This window comes from Peromyscus leucopus, chromosome 3 (genome assembly GCF_004664715.2).
Source record: "Peromyscus leucopus breed LL Stock chromosome 3, UCI_PerLeu_2.1, whole genome shotgun sequence".
Taxonomy (NCBI): domain Eukaryota; kingdom Metazoa; phylum Chordata; class Mammalia; order Rodentia; family Cricetidae; genus Peromyscus; species Peromyscus leucopus.
The window spans coordinates 3,912,825-3,934,576 of NC_051065.1; the positions used below are offsets into that span (position 1 = coordinate 3,912,825).

The 21,752-nt window shown below is 36.9% G+C and overlaps 1 protein-coding gene across 1 annotated transcript in view; it reads left to right on the plus strand.

Moving 5' to 3' along the window:
- The window catches only part of Slc13a1 (solute carrier family 13 member 1), an 82,849-nt gene extending 76,073 nt beyond the window's left edge, over positions 1-6,776 (plus strand). The window contains exons 13-15 of the mRNA XM_028872979.2: positions 2,889-3,050; positions 4,481-4,618; positions 6,248-6,776. Coding sequence (XP_028728812.1) covers positions 2,889-3,050; positions 4,481-4,618; positions 6,248-6,385 — 438 coding nt within the window. The 3' untranslated portion in view covers positions 6,386-6,776. The remainder of the gene's footprint in view (positions 1-2,888; positions 3,051-4,480; positions 4,619-6,247) is intronic.
- The last annotated feature ends 14,976 nt before the right edge of the window (positions 6,777-21,752 follow it).

Sequence of the window (21,752 nt, forward strand, 5' to 3'; positions counted from 1 at the left end):
TATCATTGGTGCCTCAAAGAGATGTAAGAACTATTAATGATATGAAAAGTAAAAGAAAATATCATTTAAAAAATAATCACCAAGTAATCCTCTAAAATTTAGAATTATATCAACTTTATATTTAAAAGGCAGCAACACTGTTCAAAGATAAAATTGAAATACATCAGAAATACAAAAAAGGTATAAAAGACAGTAAATACTAAAAGGAGATGACTGTCCAGTGCCAAGTGGTCAGCCTACAACATATACACACAAGCAACACTAACACTCGTGTGTGTGTGTGTGTGTGTGTGTGTGTGTGTGTGTGTGTGTGCATCATGTATGTGAGTCTGGGTATGTGTGTGTATAACAATAATAAAGAAGGGGCATGGGAAGGGTTGCAGAGAAGAGAGAGGGGGAAATGATGTAACTCCATTTTAATTAAAAAATAAAGTAAAATTGTGAAAAGATAACTAGAGCACTAGTCTACAAACTCCTCAAGAGTCTGTTTAGAAAGAGAAAAAAAAGTAGAAAGGAAGGCCATTTCTAACAACAACACAAGTAAATTCTCAGAAGTGAAGCCTCCAAGATGCTTGGCTAAGAGCGCTATTAAGAGGTTCATGCTGGAGGAATTCAAGAAGAGTCTACATTTTAGATCTCAGAATCTTGAGGTGGAGATAGAATCATAATGGACTCCAGAAAGAATCCCAAACAAGTACTGAATTACTCTCAATCAGACCTAGATAAAACACACTCTTCTTTCATCTGCTAGGAATCTATGTCCTTGTACTTCAGTTTTTATACTTCTAAACACTATACTCAGTATCCATACCCATATATGTATAAATCTATAAAACTAATATCCAAACCCATCTACGGCTCATTGGATAAAATGCTTCCTCTATGAGCTTGAGGAACAAAGTTCAAATCCCCAAGACCCATGTAAATGGCAGGTGGGTGTGGTAGCCCTCCGTAATTCCAGAGCAAGCTAGACAGATAGATTAACCATGTCAGTGTACTATGAGTTCAGCTGAGAGAACTTGCCTCCACATATAGCATGAAGGGCAGTCAAGACTCTTGACATCAAACCCAGGCTTACACACACAAACATGAGCCCCCACACATATAAACACACACAGCACACACATACAAGTGCTAAAATACAAACAAATAAAATAGTTAATTCTGTATATGAGTCAAAACAATGAACAATACAACTTATATCTAGTGTCCATGTCTGTGATGTTTGTATTCACTTTGGAACTGAATTTACTACTTATAATCAAAGTTTCTTCTGATGCATAGCCTAATTTGTCATAAGTGTGATCTCATAAAAGGTAGATTTTTTTCTTCTAGGGGGAAAAACAGAATAACAAACCTATTAATCGGAGTGTAGGCAATTTTTTGGACTACATGCAATCAAAGACCAGTATTCAATTAATCTAAAGAACTCCACATAAAACAAAGAAAATAGATTAATAGCTTAACATTGTTGAACAATTTCAATGATTTCAAAATTGGAATTCTCAAAATCAGAACTAGAAAAAAAAGTGTGAAGAGAAATGAAAGAATTTTCAGACCTATAGACCTTCTGTCCCACAATCTCAGCACATTCTCCAAATGAATGGAATGAAGGAGAGGTTCCCACAAAGCAGAGTGGTGAGTCAAGGAGGAAGTTAAGTAAGTTTAAAATGAATCTAGTCCAGATGGAGTGGAGAGAGGCTCTATTCCAGGACAGACAACTTGAAGGAACATGAACAAAACAAACCCACATAATTCATGTGTTTGTTTGCTTGTTAGATAGGTCTCCAGATAGTTTGAAGAGCATGATGAATTAGTGATAGGTACTTAGAAAACTATGCAAACAGAATAATGTTTTCTTTGGAAAACAAAGAAAGTAAATAAAATCTTAGATGGTTAAGTGGCTCAGCAATGAACAATATTTATATAATTACAGCAGTAAATATCAAATATTGATTTAACTAAAGTATTGCTATGTCATGGGGAATTAAAAGGTAGAAAATGTATGTATGATGAATAGTATAAGAAAACATAATCCTCAGGTAACATATTAAGAAATCAATAAATAATATTTCAAGTTGAAATTTTAAGAAAAAGCATAATTAGAATATTAATTTGAAAGATAACTATATTAATACATAAATATCAGTATAAATAGCTAACAGCAATTTAAAGTTCTTGCTCTGGGAGGTGGGGTACAGCTTAGGAGAAGAGAGAGGAGCCTGAGGGCTTCCCTTTTCTTAATGCTCTATAGTCTATCATGACTCATCAAAACATTTATATATGTTAACTACATAAAATATAATAGAAAAAAGCATAGAGAGATCATTTAAACTTCTTAAACCATGGCAATAGTATTAAAATAATTCTGAAAATTTGTCCATATCAAAACTATCCATATTTACCAAAAAACAAGAATATGGGAAATGATATTTCAGAAACTAACTCAGTAAACACTTGTGTGTGTATGATTAAATTGCAGTTCATTAAAATGAATGGAACACTTGTGTATCTTGGTCTATTTGTGGGACTCCTAGAAGTGAGATCAGGACCTATCCCTAACTCTTGGACTGGCTCTTGGGAACCTATCACTCATACTAGGTCACTTCATCCAGCCTCAATACAAAGAGAGGAGCTTAGTTCTACCTTAACTTGATATGCCATGCTTTATTGACACTCAGGGGAGGCCTGCCCCGTTCTGACCAGAAACAGAGAAGGAGTGGATCGGGGAGCAGAGGGAAGGCAGAGGGAGGGAACAGGAGGAGAAGAGGGAGAGGAAACTGTGGTCGGGATGTAAAATTAATGAAAAAATTTAGTTAATAAAAGTGAATTATATGAATAATAAATACTGCAAATTTGTTTTTTTGTTTTTTGTTTTTTTTTTTTAGGAATCAGGACTATCTAGCTGGATAGGAAGTAAATTATCTCCTTTAGGTTCATTACCAATTTGGCTAATAATTCTGATATCTTCTTTGATGGTCACATCTTTGACAGAGGTAGCCAGCAACCCAGCTACCATCACCATTCTTTTCCCAATATTATCTCCTTTGGTGAGTACTACATTTGTATTGTTTTCCTGTAGAGTAGGTTTTGCTGTTGTTTTGACTGTAAGTTCTCATCCTGTGGTCTGGAGCTTCTTTTGGCCCAAATGGACCTTCTGTAAGCAACTTATATATGGTCTTTATTTGCACCAGGTGACATTTGCTCAAGGGAATTATGTTTCACATTCAAGTAGTATGTGAATCTATGTAATAGTATGTAATACTATGTAATCTATGTAGTAGTATGTAAATCTTTAGTAAACAATTTACCTTCTCTCTGAGTTTTTGTTTTGTTTTGTTTGAGTTTGCAAATGTGAAACCATTCATAATCCATTGCAGCTATAAAATGATTCATAGTTCCTGGCACTTTAAAATATCTCCCTTCAGAACAGTGTTCCTAAGTTTTTAAAAAGTTCTTCCTATAGGAGATGGACAGATGAATGAGAATGAGAAATAGTCTTAACCATGGCCTAAATACCTTAGGTAGGTCTCTGATGCCCAGGAAATAAATGAGACAATTTGCTAAGAGAGGTGGAAAGACCCCCTTTTCCTTGCTCCATAACAATTACATGAGATAGCTTTGTGTGAAATGTTTTTCTGATTTAAGTGGGTTATTTTGGTGAAAAGAAATTACTTTAAATTAAGAATTGTTTTAAAGAAACAACCAGGATAGTCTCTCTGAACATGCTTTCCAGACACTCCACAGGGTTATTTACTCATAGACTTGAGTTGCTGCTTCAAATTAGAAAAGAACATAAAGATTGTTTATCAATTGTTTATTGGCAAGAAATCACAGGCAAAATGCCATCTCAGCTTTCTGCTTTCTGTTTTTATTTGAGAAATTAAGTTTTTAGAAAATTATGCAATGAGTTTCAGATAATAACAATTCTTCTTAAGTAATTATCACTGAGGAATTTCACATTTCTCGAAGAAATGATTGAATTAGTAATACACTGAAAATCTCTAGAGCCATAGACACCCAGGCCTCCTCCAGATTCTCTTGGATGTCAGCTGCATGCTTGATAATTTCTTTGGTGTCTCTGACCTCAGTGACATCACCTATTATTTTGAGCTAGACTAGCCAGCTTATAATATTCTAAAATGTTTAAGAATACACAAAGATATTATATTATATGGTATATCATGTGCGTGCATATACACTAATTATATAATAAATCATTTTGGTTTTATGTAGTTTCTGAGATAAGTGATACTTAACTTTCTAAATGAATAATAATATAAAGGTCTAAATACATAGCAATAACTATAGAAATAAGGGACACTTTAAAATTCTCCAAAAAGTTATAAATTATGCAAAATTTTATGCCTTTGGGTTTCAACTTGATTCTGGGAAAATATTTTACAATAAGTTTGTTCATTTTCATGTTTGGTGCCCACCCTCAGTGTTTTAATTCAACTCTCTTTGGCTTTTTCCACAGTCTGAAGCCATTCATGTGAACCCTCTTCATATTCTGCTGCCTTCCACACTCTGTACATCATTTGCATTCCTTCTGCCAGTTGCAAATCCACCCAATGCTATTGTTTTTTCATATGGCCACCTGAAAGTCATCGACATGGTAAGTTAGCAGCTGAAAAACAGGATGTCCCCCAATGCACCACTCTACCTGCTGGCCCAAACAAGCGCTACCCTTGCACTCTAATCAACCACTGAGAAAATTAGGGTTCGAAGTCTGTTTCTAAAACTATGTGCATGACTGGTCATAGAATTATTTTTAGAAAGTGGACATGCCATTAGAGTTTATGGTCACAAATAAAGATGTGGAATGCATGAGCACAGGTCTGGGGAAAAGAAAAAGAACACAGAATTTCTTAACATGACTTCTTCAAATTATGGCAAGATTAGGATCCAACCTAAGGCAAGAAGAAACAGAGTCAAAAACCTTCATCAATCAAAACAACATTACAGTTCTTTACTACAATTGTTTATGAAATATTTGCTCTGAATAAGACACTGCCCAGTGCCTGAGAAAAAGTCTCTTTCCTTTAGATTCTAACACTTGTAGGGTTTTTGTGAGAAACAAAGTCAAATTTAAGTGATAGAACATACATTTTGTCTCCAAATACAAAAATCATGGTATCTGAGAACCAATATGAGCATATTCTAGTTTTAAACCAAACTCATCACCAATTTCCAACCCAGCCCAAACAAGAATACAGTTAAAGTCAATTCTCTGAGTTTGCTACATACATGGAGTTAAAAGATGTTTTCCTGTTCCTTCTTCCCACCCAGATTGCTATCCCTGCCTCCAAGCAAAATAAAACTTCTGGGAATGTTTCTATATACAAGGCACATAACATCTTGTTGGAAAATAGAATATATTTAACATAAAATATGACACATATGTATACATGTGCATGTGTGTGTCAATACAAAAAGACATGTAATAAATGAGTGGCTTGCATGGATAGAGAAAAGGGTCTCCATAGTAATCACGTTAAATATTTCCCTTTTGCTTTGGAAAGCCATTTTTTTTTAATGCAGAGAATCAGGAGTAGCTAAACATTCAGTGTGAGGGGACAAACCATGACTATTTCAGGCTTTGCAGGCCATAGAGTCTTTGTCACAATTACCTTCCTCCACTATTGTATCGTAGAACCAGCCAAAGATATTATATAGACAAATGAGCAAGGTTATGGTATAGGGAAAAAAAACAAACGGTAGTGAGAAAAGCAATTTAAGAGCAGAAGTTGACAATATCTAATGCGTAAAAAACTATTTTGAGATTGTCCAATGGACACTGAAAGTATTATGTAAGAGTTTCAAAAATAGCACCACTAAAGAAGAGGAATATCAGTGACAGTACAACTTTTCCAATAAAGAATGGCTTCATGGGAAACCAATAATGTCAGGCGATCCTGAAGAATACAGTTATCACATGGCGTTCTGAAACCTATCCACTGAGAAAGAAGATCATCAATCTCCAATTATAACTTGACATACAAGGGCAGATTGACTTACATATATTCCTAAGAGAAACCCCTCTGGTGCTGTCAAAATGATAGTTGGGGACAGATTCTCATTTGACGTGAAAGGAAGAATATCCCTAGTTGATGATAATCACAAGTTGTATAGGTCATTAAGGGTGCATGGAAATCAGGTTTATACTTTGTGTGGTGCAATTCTGAAATCTTTGTACAATTTTTTCCCCTGGGAGACTGAAATTTATGCTTTCTCCCTTTTCTAGGTGAAAGCTGGACTTGGAGTAAATGTTTTGGGAGTTGCTGTGGTGATGCTGGGCATGTTCACCTGGATCGAACCTATGTTTAACCTCCACGAGTACCCTTCCTGGGCTCCTGACTTTCTTAATCAGACCATGCCATGACAAACACAAAATTGCCACCTACTTCATGGTGACTTTTGGACTTGCTAAGAATTCATTCTAAGATGTAGCTGTATATAACTGACACATATAAATCAGTGATATAGTCATTACAGTTCCAATGCATGCTTCCCACTCGCTGTCATAGAGTCTATGTCTTTTGAAATACAACCAAAGAGCATCTGCATGCCAGAAACCCAAGGTTGAAATTGTGTTGGCAGACCGACTACATGCTCTTTCTCCATAAAAATGATGTCAATGACCTTCAAAGCAGTTAGGCCATTTGCCACATCTTAAACTTGGAGTTCAGTGTAACATTTCAAACATCAATTTATTATTTGAAAATCTTCATATGAAACTAAAAGCAGAAAATAAAATATAAAAGTAAATGAGATACTTGGATAAATCATTTCTATAGTGTTTGTCAAGGGAATTTGCTAAAGAATCAAGCTGTGGTCATTTGGTGTAATCAAAGTAAAATGTGTATTTATTTATTTATTTATTTATTTATTGAAAAGTCCGACTGCATTATTACTAAGGTGTAGGCAAGCGAAATTGAATTTATAATAATTACAAATTCCAAAATCCATGCATCCATTTGGTAGTGGAAAATTCATAATGATTAATTTATGTGTGTCCATATAAACAGGCTACTATTTTATGCTTCTGTGCTGAATAATGCATTTTGAATAGTTATGAGTAAGTGAGTTATGGGTTGTAGTATTTTTGCAGTATAGTTAGAAAGCTATGCATTACGGCTATCTACACATTGATGCAATATATAACTTTTGAATCTGCCAGCACAGAATCACAGTCCTTTGAATTTTCTCCTGCTTAGTCTCATAGAGAAAAAAATAAATAAATAAAGGCCCCAGTTTCACAAACCCTGGGTTGACATAAAGATTACTGTAACACAAATTTTTTTTTTTTTTTTTTTTTTTTTTTTTGGTTTTTCGAGACAGGGTTTCTCTGTGTAGCTTTGCACCTTTTCTGGAACTCACTTGGTAGCCCAGGCTGGCCTCGAACTCACAGAGATCCGCCTGGCTCTGCCTCCTGAGTGCTGGGATTAAAGGTGTGCACCACCACCGCCCGGCTGTAACATGAATTTTAAAAGGTCTTATTAATAAAATCAAACCTGAAGCCAGATATTGGGATGAATGCTGGAAGATCAGAGAAACAGAACAAACCACAGCTTCCTCACCTTGCCAGTTCCTCAACTGATCCTGTTTCCTCAGACTGGAAGCCTCTTAGTCCTCATCCAAATGGATCTCAGCTGAACTACTGCTTAAAAGCCTAAAAGTTTAACCAGGCTCTTGTTCTGGGTCCTCAAGCCTTATATACCTTTCTGCTTCCTGCCATCACTTCCTGGGATTAAAGGCGTGTGTCACCATGCCTGACTGTTTCCAGTGTGGCTTTGAACTCACAGAGATCTGGATGGATCTCCGCCTTAGGAATGCTAGGATTAAAGGTGTGTGTGCCACCATTTTCTGGCCTCTATGTCTATCTAGTGGCTCTTCTGTCCTCTTACCCCAGAGAAGTTTATTAGGATGCACAATATTTTGAGGGACACAATATATCATCACAATTACAAAGTTCGAAGACCATAGCCAGAAGCATATTAATTTCTCTCTAGTACTATGATAACGTTGCTTAACTTCCTTTGGAGGGACCTGTAGCCACCTTTGTTATAAATACTGACTCTTTACTTTGGTTAACAGATGTCTAGTAGGTGACCATAGCAGGATAAAAGCAATTAAAATCCCTTCTTCAGATTGTTTCCATTATTTTATTCTAATTAAATTTATTTTTATTTTAAAAAGAAAACAATATTTGAAAAATGAGTCATTAGTTAAAAATATTACTGCATGTAGAAGAAAGTCACATAATTTCATTGTATAAATACTAAAATGAGATAGAAGTAAAACACAGAATAAAAAATTAAAATTATATACTTGACAAAAGAGAAAAACTACTTATAATCAGAGGAAAAAGAAAACCAACCTCCAAGTATATAGACAGACATGCAATAAGATGGAAAAAAAGAAGAAAAATCTTTGGCATTCCAAACCTGGACTAACAAAAAAATTATCAAAACCAAATAATCTGCCCAGTTAGGAAAAGATTGAGGTGTTAGAAAATGGAATTATTCTGATAAAAGTGAAATGGAGGACAAAAATACACCCTTGCTTTTTAATTCTCATAAACATATTTCTTGATGTTAAAGACCTTGTTTGGAATTTTTTTAAAAAAGATACTTGAAATTAAATATCAAGAGAGTTCTAAAAATTGATATATCTTTTAACTAACTTTTTATTATTTACACTAATTTTTAAATTTAAATATATTTTGATCATATTCTTCTCCTCCAAGTTCTTCCAGATTCTCTTCTCCTCCCTACTCACCCAACTTTAAGTTCTTTTTCAAGAAACAAACAAAAACCCAATACAACAAAAGCCCCAAAACTAAGTGGGGAAAAAAAAAACATTACTCCCCCCCAAGAAAAAAAACCAAACTACCCATCAAACTGTAACCAAAGAAAAGTACGCAAAACAAATGAACAAACAAAAAAACTGTGGAGTCGGTTACATGTTAATCATCTACCCCTGAACATGAAGCCTGTCCTGGAGTGGTTGATATAGCCAATGTCACTCTCTTAGAGAAAAAAAGATTTGCCCTCTTCCAGAAAATGTAAGTGACAGTTCAGTTATTAACCTTTACCCTAGTGGTGAGGTTTTCATTCATGCATTCGTTCATTCATTCATTCATGATTTATTCATTTATTTTTTGAAATATAACAAAAAATAATATAATAAGATAAAACAAAAACTATCACATTGAAGTTGGACAAGACAAATCCACAAAAGAACCCAAGAGAAGGTTCAAGAACCAGATGCCCGCCTTTTTACGTGCTTAGAACTGGAAGCCATTGTATGTACACAGAAAACCGGGTGCAGACTTTGGCTGGCCCCGTGCTTGCTACTTCAGTCTCTGTGAGTTCATATGAATTTTGACCATGTCGATTTAGAGGCCCCTTTTCTCTTCATGTCCTCCAACCCTTCTGGCTCTTACATTCTTTCTGCTTTCTATTCCATGCCCTGAGCTCTGAGGGGAAGAATTTGACAGGAGATCCCATTTAGCGCTAAGCGTTCCAAGGTCTCCCTCACCCACTGTATAATGTCTGCCTGTGGGCCTCTATAATTGTCCCACTTGCTCCAGGAGGAAGCTTCTGTGATGATGGCTGAACAGGATACTGATATATGAGTATAGCTGAAAATCAAAATTTTATCCCAACTTTTTTTTTTCTATGTTTAGATCAGTAGTGTTTGATTTTAGCCTAGGTCCCTGGGTTATCCCGTCTCAGGTTCTTGGTCACTCAAACTGTCAGGTATTTCTTCTAAAATAATGTACAATTAATTGTCTATCTTCATTACATGGGGTTATTAATCAATGAAAAATTAATGATCTTTTCAAATAAAAATTTGTTCTTTTTCAACCTTAAAATTTATTACTGCTGCTTTGTGAAAATCATCTATGTTCAATAATTTATTTATTCCTTTATTCTTTTTTCTATTATATGTTACATTTTTATTTATGATCTGGAATATTGATTAAATTCTGCTCACTTCTTGTCATTTAATCTATCACTGCTGAATTATTTTATATGATAGGTACATTTTTATTATGAAAAACTAAAATGAATTTTCAAATTATCATGGATAAGTTTTGGTCTCAAGAAAATGTTATCAGCATTTCAACTTAAAGAATTTTAATGTAACATTTTCAGCAGCTGCCATCTGGGTACAAGAATGGTAATACTTAGCCCAAAATTGTTTAATTGAGCCATCCTATTTTCTTGCCACATCTTTATGTTTGGTTGATATATCAGAACTGACTGATTAATTTCACATTAATCTATTTTCTATCAAAGTTCTGAAGCTTTTGAAAACTGAGGATTGCATCCTGTCTTTGAAATTTCTAAAAGACATTCTTAAACAGATGATCAAACACATCTTTGTCCTCCCACTCTGTAGCGGATAGTGTTATTGCTATTATCTTGAGCATTGCTTAAAGGTTAACTAGAAATCGTTGTCACTTTCCATTCTAGTAGCTTACTTGGGATCAGATCTTGTCTGGATAATAGTAGCAATTTCACTAAGTACCCCTTCACTGTTCATTCCACTACTTTGAAGGCTCTGCTGACATAGGGATTTCTTTCTCTTGCCCCAGTTGCTGATGTACATGGCAGTGTCTTGAGAATCCAAACTTCTATTTTCTGTACTGTGTGGGATGTCTTCTCCTACTTGGTTTCCATGTCTTTAATTTTTAGCCTTAGAGGTGGAGAAACTGACTTTCAACAAATGCTACTAATTAACATTATTGCATACAGTTGACAAAATAATATTATGGCATGTTGTTTGTGTCATGACATCCTTTCTATATGTAGGATATTGTTTCATTTATTTCTGTATCTCGGCCTCAGCTAATTTGGTAAGAACCTTTGTGATAACTGGTCAAAGTGCAGAGAATAAGTTACTATGGAGTCCTTAGCCCTGTATGTGACATTTATATCACACTCCATCCCAAATTCAGGGGACATCACTGAAGAAGGAGTAGAAAAAGTATAAGAACCAGAGGTTAGAGAGGACTGCTGTTGACTAGATCAAGCCAGTCAACTTTCCAGCATCTTTCAGGCGGGGCTTACAAGGCCCTACCCCTAGCTGGAGACTTAATACCACTTGATGGCTGCTGGAGGAGGGGTAGTTAGTTTTCTTCAGTGGTGTTATCCATAGTAGATTGGCCATGCCCTAGTGGATGATCCTATACTAGTTCACATAGGAACAACAATAATTTGGCCTTAGTGAATTAAGAAAAGAAGGAGGAGGAGGAGGAGAAGGAGGAGGAGGAACAGGAAGAGGAAGAGGAAGAAGAAGATTAGGAGGAGGGGGAAGGGGAGATAAACTTGAGTAGTGGGGCCTAGGAGAGTTAAACATGGGTAATGGGTGGTTATGATAAAAATATGCTGAATTAGTATATGAATTTGTCAAAGAATAAATAAAAATAGTGTGTCAATAAAAAGAGTCCGTATGATGGTACTTTTATTCCAAAATTGTATTGATTTATTTGATGAGTAACTATTATTTGTACTTGAGTGTTTATTTTACCAAAGTAATTTACCAAATTAAATGGATTTTTCCCACTTATTTTTGGTAGGAGGTGAGTGCTAGGAAAGAAACAGTAAAACCAAGGGAAATGAGCCAATTTTACTAGTGGAACCTAGCCTAAAGTAGAAAAATCATTAAAACTGTTATCCAGAGCAGCGCTAATGATCTTACACCCAAACAAACCACTTTAATTCAGCAAAAATGTACTAGATAAGTTCTGGGAATGCAAATATCAAAAGCATGGTCACTGTTGTGAAGGTAACCCACATTAGTGGAGTTGTCACTAGAAACAGCAAACAAGCGAGGATAAAAGGATTTGTGGAAATATGAGAACCTTTGGCTGTCTAACAAGCCTGAAAATCCTCCTGTCCGTCTGCCTTCCCCAGCACTGGGGTTACAGCTACATATGACCATGCTTTTCACATGGGTGCTAGAGGTTTGAACTAATGCTTCCACAGCAAGCACTCTTAATTTCTTAGCTATCTCTCCAGCCCTACTTTGTGTGGTGTTGTAATAAAAACTGACAAATTACGCCAATGTGGAAGTAATGTGCATGACCCAACATGAACAAAATAAGTGGAATCCAATGACAAAGAGATCAGGTATTATTATTATTAAATATAGGCTATAAAATCATGAGAACTAATGTGAAAACACTGAAGAGAGCTTTGGAAACAGTGTAAAGATAGTAAGCATGATCTGACAATATTCCCTTAAGATATCAGTACCTAGATATTTCGTTTGTGCTCTAACAAATAAAGCTTGCCTCGGAAATAGGAGCTAGGACCCCCTTTCATTCTGAGGATTTGGTAGAGGTAAGAAGTCTTTCTAGTGGCTGGCTGCTTTACTTCTCTGATCTTTCAGCATTTACCCGAAAAAAAGAAAGATTTCAGTACCTAGATGTTCAAGGAAACATTAATATAGTTATTGATGTGAAGGAACTTTGAAGATGGATATTATCAGTTTAAAAGAGCAGCTGATTTTTAAATAGATCATGACAGATTATTCAATTGTACCCAGGAAAATTGTATCAGCCCTTAAAGGCAGAAGAGGAAGGCAGAGAGGAGAGAACACGAAGATGAGTGGAAATCAGAATGAGAACTCAGCCACTTTGATGGTTGTGGGTGAAGCAGATCTCAAGCCAGGTAGTGCAGGCAGCTTATAGTGGCTGAGGTTGGTGTTCAATAAAAACTCAACTAGGAAAAATGGCAACCTCTGCCCTACAGCTATGCAGAACTGAACTCTATCAATAGCCAGTGTGATCCATGGAACACCTGTGAGGGTTGTTGATGTAGTCCTGAGAAGACCATAAATTTGTCCTTCAAGATTTTGATTTGGCCATCAATTCCACAGAATTTCTGATTTTGATGGGTGTAATTTTTAGCCACCAAATTTATAGTATTGTGTTGTGGCAACAAGAAAAACAAATACAATAAGGAACATGAGACTGTAAACCCCAGCAGAGAGAGAGCAGATGTATCAAATAGAAAATTTGGAAGTAGGAAGTATCACATTGTTAAAAACCGTAAGAGGTTAAGTAACACATCTTACAAACCGGAAGTGTGGCCTGGAAGGAAAGCTCCAAAAGTGTGAAATGTATAGCCTGGCAGCTGGGCATGGTAGAGTGGCAGCTGGGCATGGTCGAGTGGCAGCTGGGCATGGTGCAGCCGCTCACATTGCATGCACCTGGCAGCTGGGCATGGTGCAGCCGCTCACATTGCATGCACAGGCAGCTGGGCATGGTGCAGCTGCTCACATTGCATGCACATGGCAGCTGGGCATGGTGCAGTCGCTCACATTGCATGCACATGGCAGCTGGGCATGGTGCAGCCGCTCACATTGCATGCACAGGCAGAGAGCTGAGAGAAATGCATGGCAGTGCTCAGCTCGCATTCTCCTTCATATTCAGTTTAGGATTCTGGTCCATGAGATAGCACTACCAACATTCAGGGTGAGTCCTCTCTCTTCAGTTAAACTTTTCTCAAAAGCTTCACAGAAATACCAGGGGGTATGTTTCCAAACAATTATAAATGCCATCAAGTAAACAATGATGATTAGTTGCCAGGAGAGTTAGGAAAAATCAACTTAAAATGAGAAACATACCTTCAATCAGAATAGGAGTAGATAATACAAGAAAGAGGTGAGATTTGGGAAATATACCTGTAATCTTAGCACTTTGGAGCATGAGATAGGAAGATCAGGAAGACCAGGAGTTCAAAGCCATCTTGAGATATATAGTGAGCCCTATTTTACCAAGAGGGGCTGGACTGGGAATATAATTTAATGGGAAAGTGCTTGCTAAGCATGCCAAAGATCTAGAACAAAGAACTATCAACCCATAATTATATGTTTCAAGAATGAAAGACAAAAGGAGATTTCAAACCAACAAAACTGACCTTAACAGCAAATTCTCACTGAAGGTCTTCTAATAGATATATCATGAAAGAAAAAAAATTAGAAGAAATGTACATGACCTAATGAGGAAGGATGAGTAAAAAACTGTCAAACATCAATTAAAAAAATAAATCTGGAAAACTGGAAAATTATAATGTATAAGTTCAAAGGACAATGATTGCTCTAATTATCTATCTTCAGAAGGGTAGAAACAATACTCAATATTGGTAGCTATTAATTTAGAGTCAGCACTTTTCAGGAAGCTATGATAGCCTGTGGACAAGACTGAATGACTGGCAACTTGAATGAAAAACATCCCCATAGGTTCAAGAGTTTGAATGCTTAACCTCAGTTCTTGGTGCTATTAAGGGAGGCTATAGCCAAGATGTAGACTTACTTGTTCTACAGGTTCATAGGCCAAAGAATAGTAAAAGAAAGTTTGGAGGGTCATCTACCCTGTTTCTGGGCCCCTCCTTCACTGGCATTAGAACCTACTTCTTTGGAAATCCATTGTAGACTAAAGAGCAGCAGCTCATGAAGAATCCCCTAGGAATCCAGCAGCACACTGGAAGTGCTGAGACATCCAGTTTTGTAGGCTGGACAATTATTAGATTCTTAGCCTGTCTGTTAGGAGACAGCCACTACTGGACTACTTAGACCATACCCTGGAAGCCACTCTAATAAATCCCCTCTTTTATATTTTCATTCTATCATTTCTGTCCCCTTGGAGAACAATGACTAATAGAGGAGGGAATTTTGACATAGGGAGGTAGATGTTATGTGTCTGTTCCAGAATTTTACACACACATACATGACCAACAAGACAAAGAATGCCCAATCCAACTATATGAGACAAAATGTTTACAAAAAATAACTTTGAGTTTATTTTGTGTTGACCAACTACTCCTGGTCATGAGGCTTTCCCTTAAGTGTGGTTAATATACCCAACAAGACTCCATTAGAGAAGACTAATTTTTCCTTTACAGATGGCTACCAATGGAAGACAGCTTCTTGGTCAGGGTTGGGAGCTAGTGTTCACTTTGCTCTTTTAGCACTGGGAAGGCATTCTTCCTTAGCATTCAAACTTACATTTTCCCTATAGGAAGTGTTTTCAACTCTTGCTTTTTCTACTATAGATTTTTTGTCTTCCCTCTGTGCTAGCTAGGCTGCTTCAAATTTTTTCTTTATTGCTTGTTTTAAGAAATTTCTTTGAAAAAGAAATTGAATGCTATTTTTGTTGTTTCTCTGTCAGGAGTTTATTAAGATATATCTGTTTGTTTCTTTTGTCCTCAGTCATTTTCTCTCTATCAAAATTACCCAAATATTTATTTTACACAATTTCTAATGTTGTTCTTTAGAATCAGTGGCTGTTTTTGTTGTGTCTAATCTGTTGTTAATTCTATTTAATTCCACATATGTCACATTAATCTCTAGAAATTTGATTTGGCCTTAGGGTATAGCTCAGATTATAGAGTACTTGCCTAGCATGCATGAAGCTCTGGGTTCCACCCCGAGCACTAGATGAAACAGATGTGATGGTACATACTTATAATACTAGCACTCAGGGGATGGAGGAGGGAGGATCAGAAGTTGGAGCTGTTCTTGGATAAATAATGAATTTGAGGCCAGTCTAAGATAAAAGAGACAATATCTAAAAGGAAGCAAAAAAAAAAAGAAAAAGAAAGAAAGAAAGGAAGGAAGGAAGGAAGGAAGGAAGGAAGGAAGGAAGAAAGAAAGAAAGAAAGAAAGAAAGAAAGAAAGAAAGAAAGAAAGAAAGAAAGAAAGAAAGAAAGAAAGAAAGAAAGAAAAAAAGAAAGAAAAAAAGAAAGAAAAAAAGAAAGAAAGATTGTGTTTGGCTTTCACTCCTAGATTTCCCAGGAATTCATAAAAACGCTTCTGTACTCTGTCTTCTTTGTTATGTATAAACAGGACATGTGATTGCTTCGTGTCTTTGCCAAGGATCGGTGTCATTTCAGCCACTGTCCTTACCAATGGTTCTTTTTCTTTGAGTCATTTTTGTTTTTTTTTTTTTTGGATTCTACCTCGGTGTTTGTTTTGTAATTGAGGCCTAGCCATTGTTAATTCTATGTTATCTTTGGTACTGGACTTTTTTATGTCTATATTGTTCTTGGGTATTATTCTGGACCTTTTAAAGTTATTTGGGAACAGTTTTATCTTCTTGAGATTTGCTTCTAAGACCTGTTGGTTTATTTGGTTCATTTATTTTTGAAAATTTTATACATGAGTACATGATATTTACATGATTTTCACCCCTTCCTTCTCCCATCTGTAACTCCTCCTGCCTCCCACTGAGGTTCCCGACCTTTTATTATTATTATTATTATTATTATTATTATTATTATTATTATATAGCTATCTAGACCAGTGTTTCCCAACTTTTCTCATGTTGTGGTGACCCCCAACCATAAAATTATTTTCATCGCTACTTTATAGCTGTAATTTTGCTACTGTTATGAATCATAACGTAAATATTTGTGTTTTCCGATGACCTTAGGCGACCACTGTGAAAGGGTTGTTTGACCCCCAATGGGTTCATGACAGGTTGAGCAACACCGATATAGATACACACACACACACACACACACACACACACACACACACACACACACACACACCCCTTACTAAGTTCATTTAGTATTGCTCATATGCACATATACTTTGGCATGACCACTTAGGATTATTGAACAATCTATCAGGGTTCTCTTCTCTGGAGAAAATTCTCATCTCTTTCATCAGCCATTGATTGCCTGTAGTTCCTTACCTCTGGGTAAAGCCTTGTTAGGCAACTATATTTGTTGTGAGTTCATGGGCACAGAATCCCTGTATTATCTAGAAGGGGCTATGTCATGGCAAACATCTTGGTCCTCTGGTTTTCACAATCTTCCTTGATATTCCCTGAGTTTGAGGTGTAGGGCTAGTACTATAGATGTACCAATTGGGTTTAGTACTCCACAGTTACTTATTCTCTAAATTTTGACTAGCTGTGGATCTATGTCGTAACCCATATGCTACAGAAAGAAGCTTCTTTGATGGGGGTTGAGAGTGACATGACATTTATATCCAAATTTGAATTACTACAGCCAAAATACCTGATTTAAACAACTTAAGGCAGAAAAGACGCATTTTGGCTCAGTTTCAGGGGATTCAGACCATGATTCTTGACACAATGTGCTTGGACAGCACATTACTGACATGAGTGCGTTTGTCGGAATAGAGCTACTCACTTCATGACCACCCCAACCAGAAAGCATTGCAAACTTAGAGAAGCTAGGAACATCATACTCACAAGTACCAACCCCTAGGGACCTTCTTCCTTCAACTAGGTTCCTTAAGTTTCCCCAACATCTCAAACTAGCACAATCAGCTAGATACCAGGAGTTCTGATCATTAGTTTGTGGTAACAATTTGTATTCAACACATGACAAGTAAGAATGGTCTAAGTTTTGATTGATTCACTCCTGAGGCAATGTATCAGCATTGCAGCTGAGTATTGTGCCTGGTGCTCCATGGGTTTAGTAGTTTTCCACTCTGAATAGCAAGCTATTTTCAGTACTGCATGAGCCCTGAGAATTGCCTTGTCTGGAATTTTTATGGAAATCACCGTTCAATAGATTATATGGGATAAGGGAATGAGGTACTTCATATTTCTGATGATCTTATTTATGGCCTGGGTCTATGCATTTTTCTCCTCTATGATTCTGATCTGCAATCTTTTATCACTTCAAGCTCTCATTTCCACAGTGAACAGTGGGATCAGGCTGAATTCCCTTGGATGAACTTCTTCCTAAAACCTATCTCCATAGAATAATCTAGAACCACTATAACACTTATTTATCGCTATGTTGCCGTCCTGTGTTGCCTGGAGTTTAAACTGTGGAAATATTGTTTCATATAATTTGATAATTTGTTCTGTTTCCTGGTTGTTTCAGACAAAAGAGTAAATTTTGTTCCTAATTTTCTATCCTGGCAAATGCAGAATGAAGTTCCTAGAACAGTCCAACTTAATTATAATTTTTTAAAAATTTTTCCTAGGAAGCTTGGAATTGGGACAAACTGAGTTAATGGAGTAATTACGGAATATCTTATTATAATTGGTGATGAGTAAGAAAGCCCTTAATAAGAGAATAAAATCACTGAAAACCTTTATGGTAGCAATGAGAAGTGGGAAAGATGGCTTCATGAGTTGAAATGTGAATCTTGTTCAGTCTGAGATGTGTTTAGCACTTATCAGCAAAAATTAGGACTACCTATAAATATTTACATGTAGCATGAGAACAGTGACCACATAAACATTTTAAATTTCAAATACAGTGTTTTTATAAGGTGAAGTGAGTATGCCCTTTGCAAATTTTTTATTTTACTTTATAATTTAATTTAATTTTACATATCAGCCACGGATTCCCTTGTCATCGTCCCCCCTCCCCCCCACCTACCCCCAGCCCACCCCCCATTCCCATCTCCTCCAGGGCAACAACTCCCCTGGGGATTGAGTTCAACCTGGTAAATTCAGTCCAGGAAGGTCCAGTCCCCTCCTCCCAGGCTGAGCTAAGTGTCCCTGTATAAGCCCCAGGCTCCAAACAGCCAGCTCATGCACTGTGGACAGGTCCAGGTCCCACTGCCTGGGGGCCTCCCAAACAGTTCAAGCTAATCAAGTGTCTCACTTATCCAGAGGGCCTGATCCAGTTGGGGGCTCCTCAGCTATTGGTTCATAGTTCATATGTTTCCATTCGTTGGGGGATTTGTCCTTGTGCTTTTTCCAACCTTGGTCTCAACAATTCTCGCTCATACAAACCCTCCTCTTTCTCGCCAATTGGACTCCTGGAGCTCCACCAGAGGCCTGGCAGTGGATCTCTGCATCCGGTTCCCTCAGTCATTGAATGAGATTTCTAGCATGACAATTAGGGTGTCTGGCCATCCTATTACCAGAGTAGGTCAGTTTGGGTTTTCTTTCACCCATTGCCAGTAGTCTATTGTGGAGGTATCTTTGTGGGTTTCTGTGGCCCTCTCTAGCACTTTGCTTCTTCCTATTCTCATGTGGTCTTCATTTATCATGGTCTATTATTTCATGTTCTCCCTCTCTGTTCTTGATTCAACTGGGATCTCCTTCTCCCCTAAGCTTTCTTTCCCTTGAACCTTGCCCTTCATTATCCCCACTCATGTCCAGGTAGTTCATGTAGATCTCATCCATTTCTTTGTCATTGGGCAATCCCTGTGTCTTTCTTAGGGTCCTGTTTTCTAGGTAGCCTCCCTAGAGTTGTGAGTAGCAGTCAAGTCATCTTTGTTTTACATCTAGTATCCTCCTATGAGTGAGTACATACCATGTTTGTCTTTCTGAGTCTGGGTTACCTCACTCAGGATGATTTTTTTCTAGATCCATCCATTTGCCTGCAAACCTCATGATGTCATTGTTTTTCTCTGCATTTTTCGACATTATTCATTATAGTTACTTAGTATTTTTATTCTGTGTATTTTATTCAGTAGTTATCCACGTGTATTAAAGTACACAGTCTACAAGAAGCTATATGTGGAATGTTGTAAGTTTGGACACACACTCGATTTTGTCACTACCACCATAATCCAGGTACTATCTACAGCTATCATCTCTAAGTCTTCTTGTGTCCTCATTTTCTGTTGTTGCTGACGTTGTTTTTGGTGCTTTGATATCCTGATCTCAGAGAGGAAAGAAATTGTTTCTGGACAGCATGGCATTAGAGGATACTGAGAGCTGTGGGTCCTGACCTCAGGGAAACTTGCAAGTTTCTTGGGGGATTTCTTTTCATCCTCCTTCAGGATGAAGTGACCCATGGGTCATCTTCACACTTAGGACAGGGACAGAATCTATCAGTAAATCTAGGACTTGACTGTCTTAGTTTTAGTTCTATTGCTGTAAAGAGACAGGGTAACCAAGGCAACTCTTAAAAAAGAAAGCACTTAATTGGGCATTTGATTACAGTTTTGGAAGTTTGTCTATCATCATCATAGTAGGAAGCAGACGCCCATGGCACTGGAGCAGTAGCTGAGAGCCTTACATTCTCATTACCAATTAGCAGGAAGAGAAAGACAGACACTTGGCCTGTCATGGGCTATAGAAACTTCAAAGCCCACCCCAGTGACATGCTTCCTCCACAAGGCCACACCTCCTAATCCTTCTCAAATTGTTCCACTAACCTTGGACTAAGCATTCAAACATAGGAGCCCATGGGGTCATCCTCATTCATTGACATTCTATTATATTGCACCTATACTCATAATTACATGTCAAGCTTCACGATAGATGATTTGTGCTGTGGGTTAAAGTCATATTAAAAGTTAATACTTGAAAAGGCTAGTGTTACTTATGGTTATTTATTTTCCTTAATTCAAGAGCTGAGACTTTTTTTAATGTATCAATTCATATTGAAGAGCTGAGAATCAGTTCTTTTACAGTTTGACCAGTTGTGTTTTACTGTAATGATATCCCATCTACTGCAAAAAGAAGCTTATTTGATGAAAAGTGAAAAATACACCTATCTGTGGATATAAAGATAAACATTTAGAATGCATGTAGGGATTATACTTGTTTAGAAAAGGAGCATTAGTTAGGTTCTCCTACAGGATCTATGACCTCACGAACCACAGATTCCATACGATGTATGTATGTATGAGGCATGATGCCATAAGCAAAGTGTCAGGTGAGCAATAAAGGGAACCTGATTTCTCATGCAGAGTACCCACATGGAAGCCCAGCAATGAGGCATGCATCTGTAACTCAACAGGCAGAGCTATATGGGTCCTTAAAGCTTATTGTCTAACCAGAATAGCCAACTTGATGCAACCCAGGTTCATTGAGACACGTGTTGCAAAAAGAGAAGGTAGAGAATGGTTGAGAGGGTTGTGTGGGAAAGACTGGAGGAAGACAAGGAAGGCTAAAATGATGTAATTATGTTCTAATTTTGAATTTTTATAAACTCAAAATAAAGGAGTGGGTGAAATAAAAAGATAATGTGGAAATAGGAAATGAACATGCCCAAAATCTATCTCTGATTTCCACATACACTTACATATGCATACATACCTGCATACATACACACAAATATGTAAAGTCTACACATTTCAGGAGTATACAGATATATATGTACAGTGATCAAGACTGTAGTATATAAAAATATGAAATATATACATACATGTACTATATATGTATATATCTATATCCATGTATATATGTGTGAAGATAACAGAAGTTCCAGAAACAATCCCATAAAAATGTGCCTTGCTGATTTTTTTGAAAATAGATTATCCTCTCATACAATACATCCAGACCACAATTTCCCCTCCCTCCATTCTTCCCAGCTTCCCCACCTCACCTCTCACCTCGATCCCCTTCTCTATTTCCCTTCAGAAAGGAACAAGACTCCAAGAGGCAACAACCAAACATGAAAAAGCAAGATAAAGATACAATAAGACAAGACAAATGCCATCATATCAAGGCTGGACAATGAAACCCAATAGGAGAAAAAAAGAGTCCCAAGAGGCAAAAGAGTCAGACACACCTGCTCCCACTGTTAGGAGTTCCACAAAAACACCAAGCTAACCGGTATAAGATACATGCATAGGCCTCATTTTTTTTTATGAAGTTCTGAATGCACTTCATTGCAGGAATAATGATCTTTCCCATAATAGAGTGCCAGAACAAGTATGCATCTATATGCCACAAAAATAAAAGGAAAAAAACTTCAACTGTCATATCTTAGGCAAAAAAACTACTCAAAATATATTGTGGGGGACTTGCTCCTACTTTTTTACCCAGAGTACTC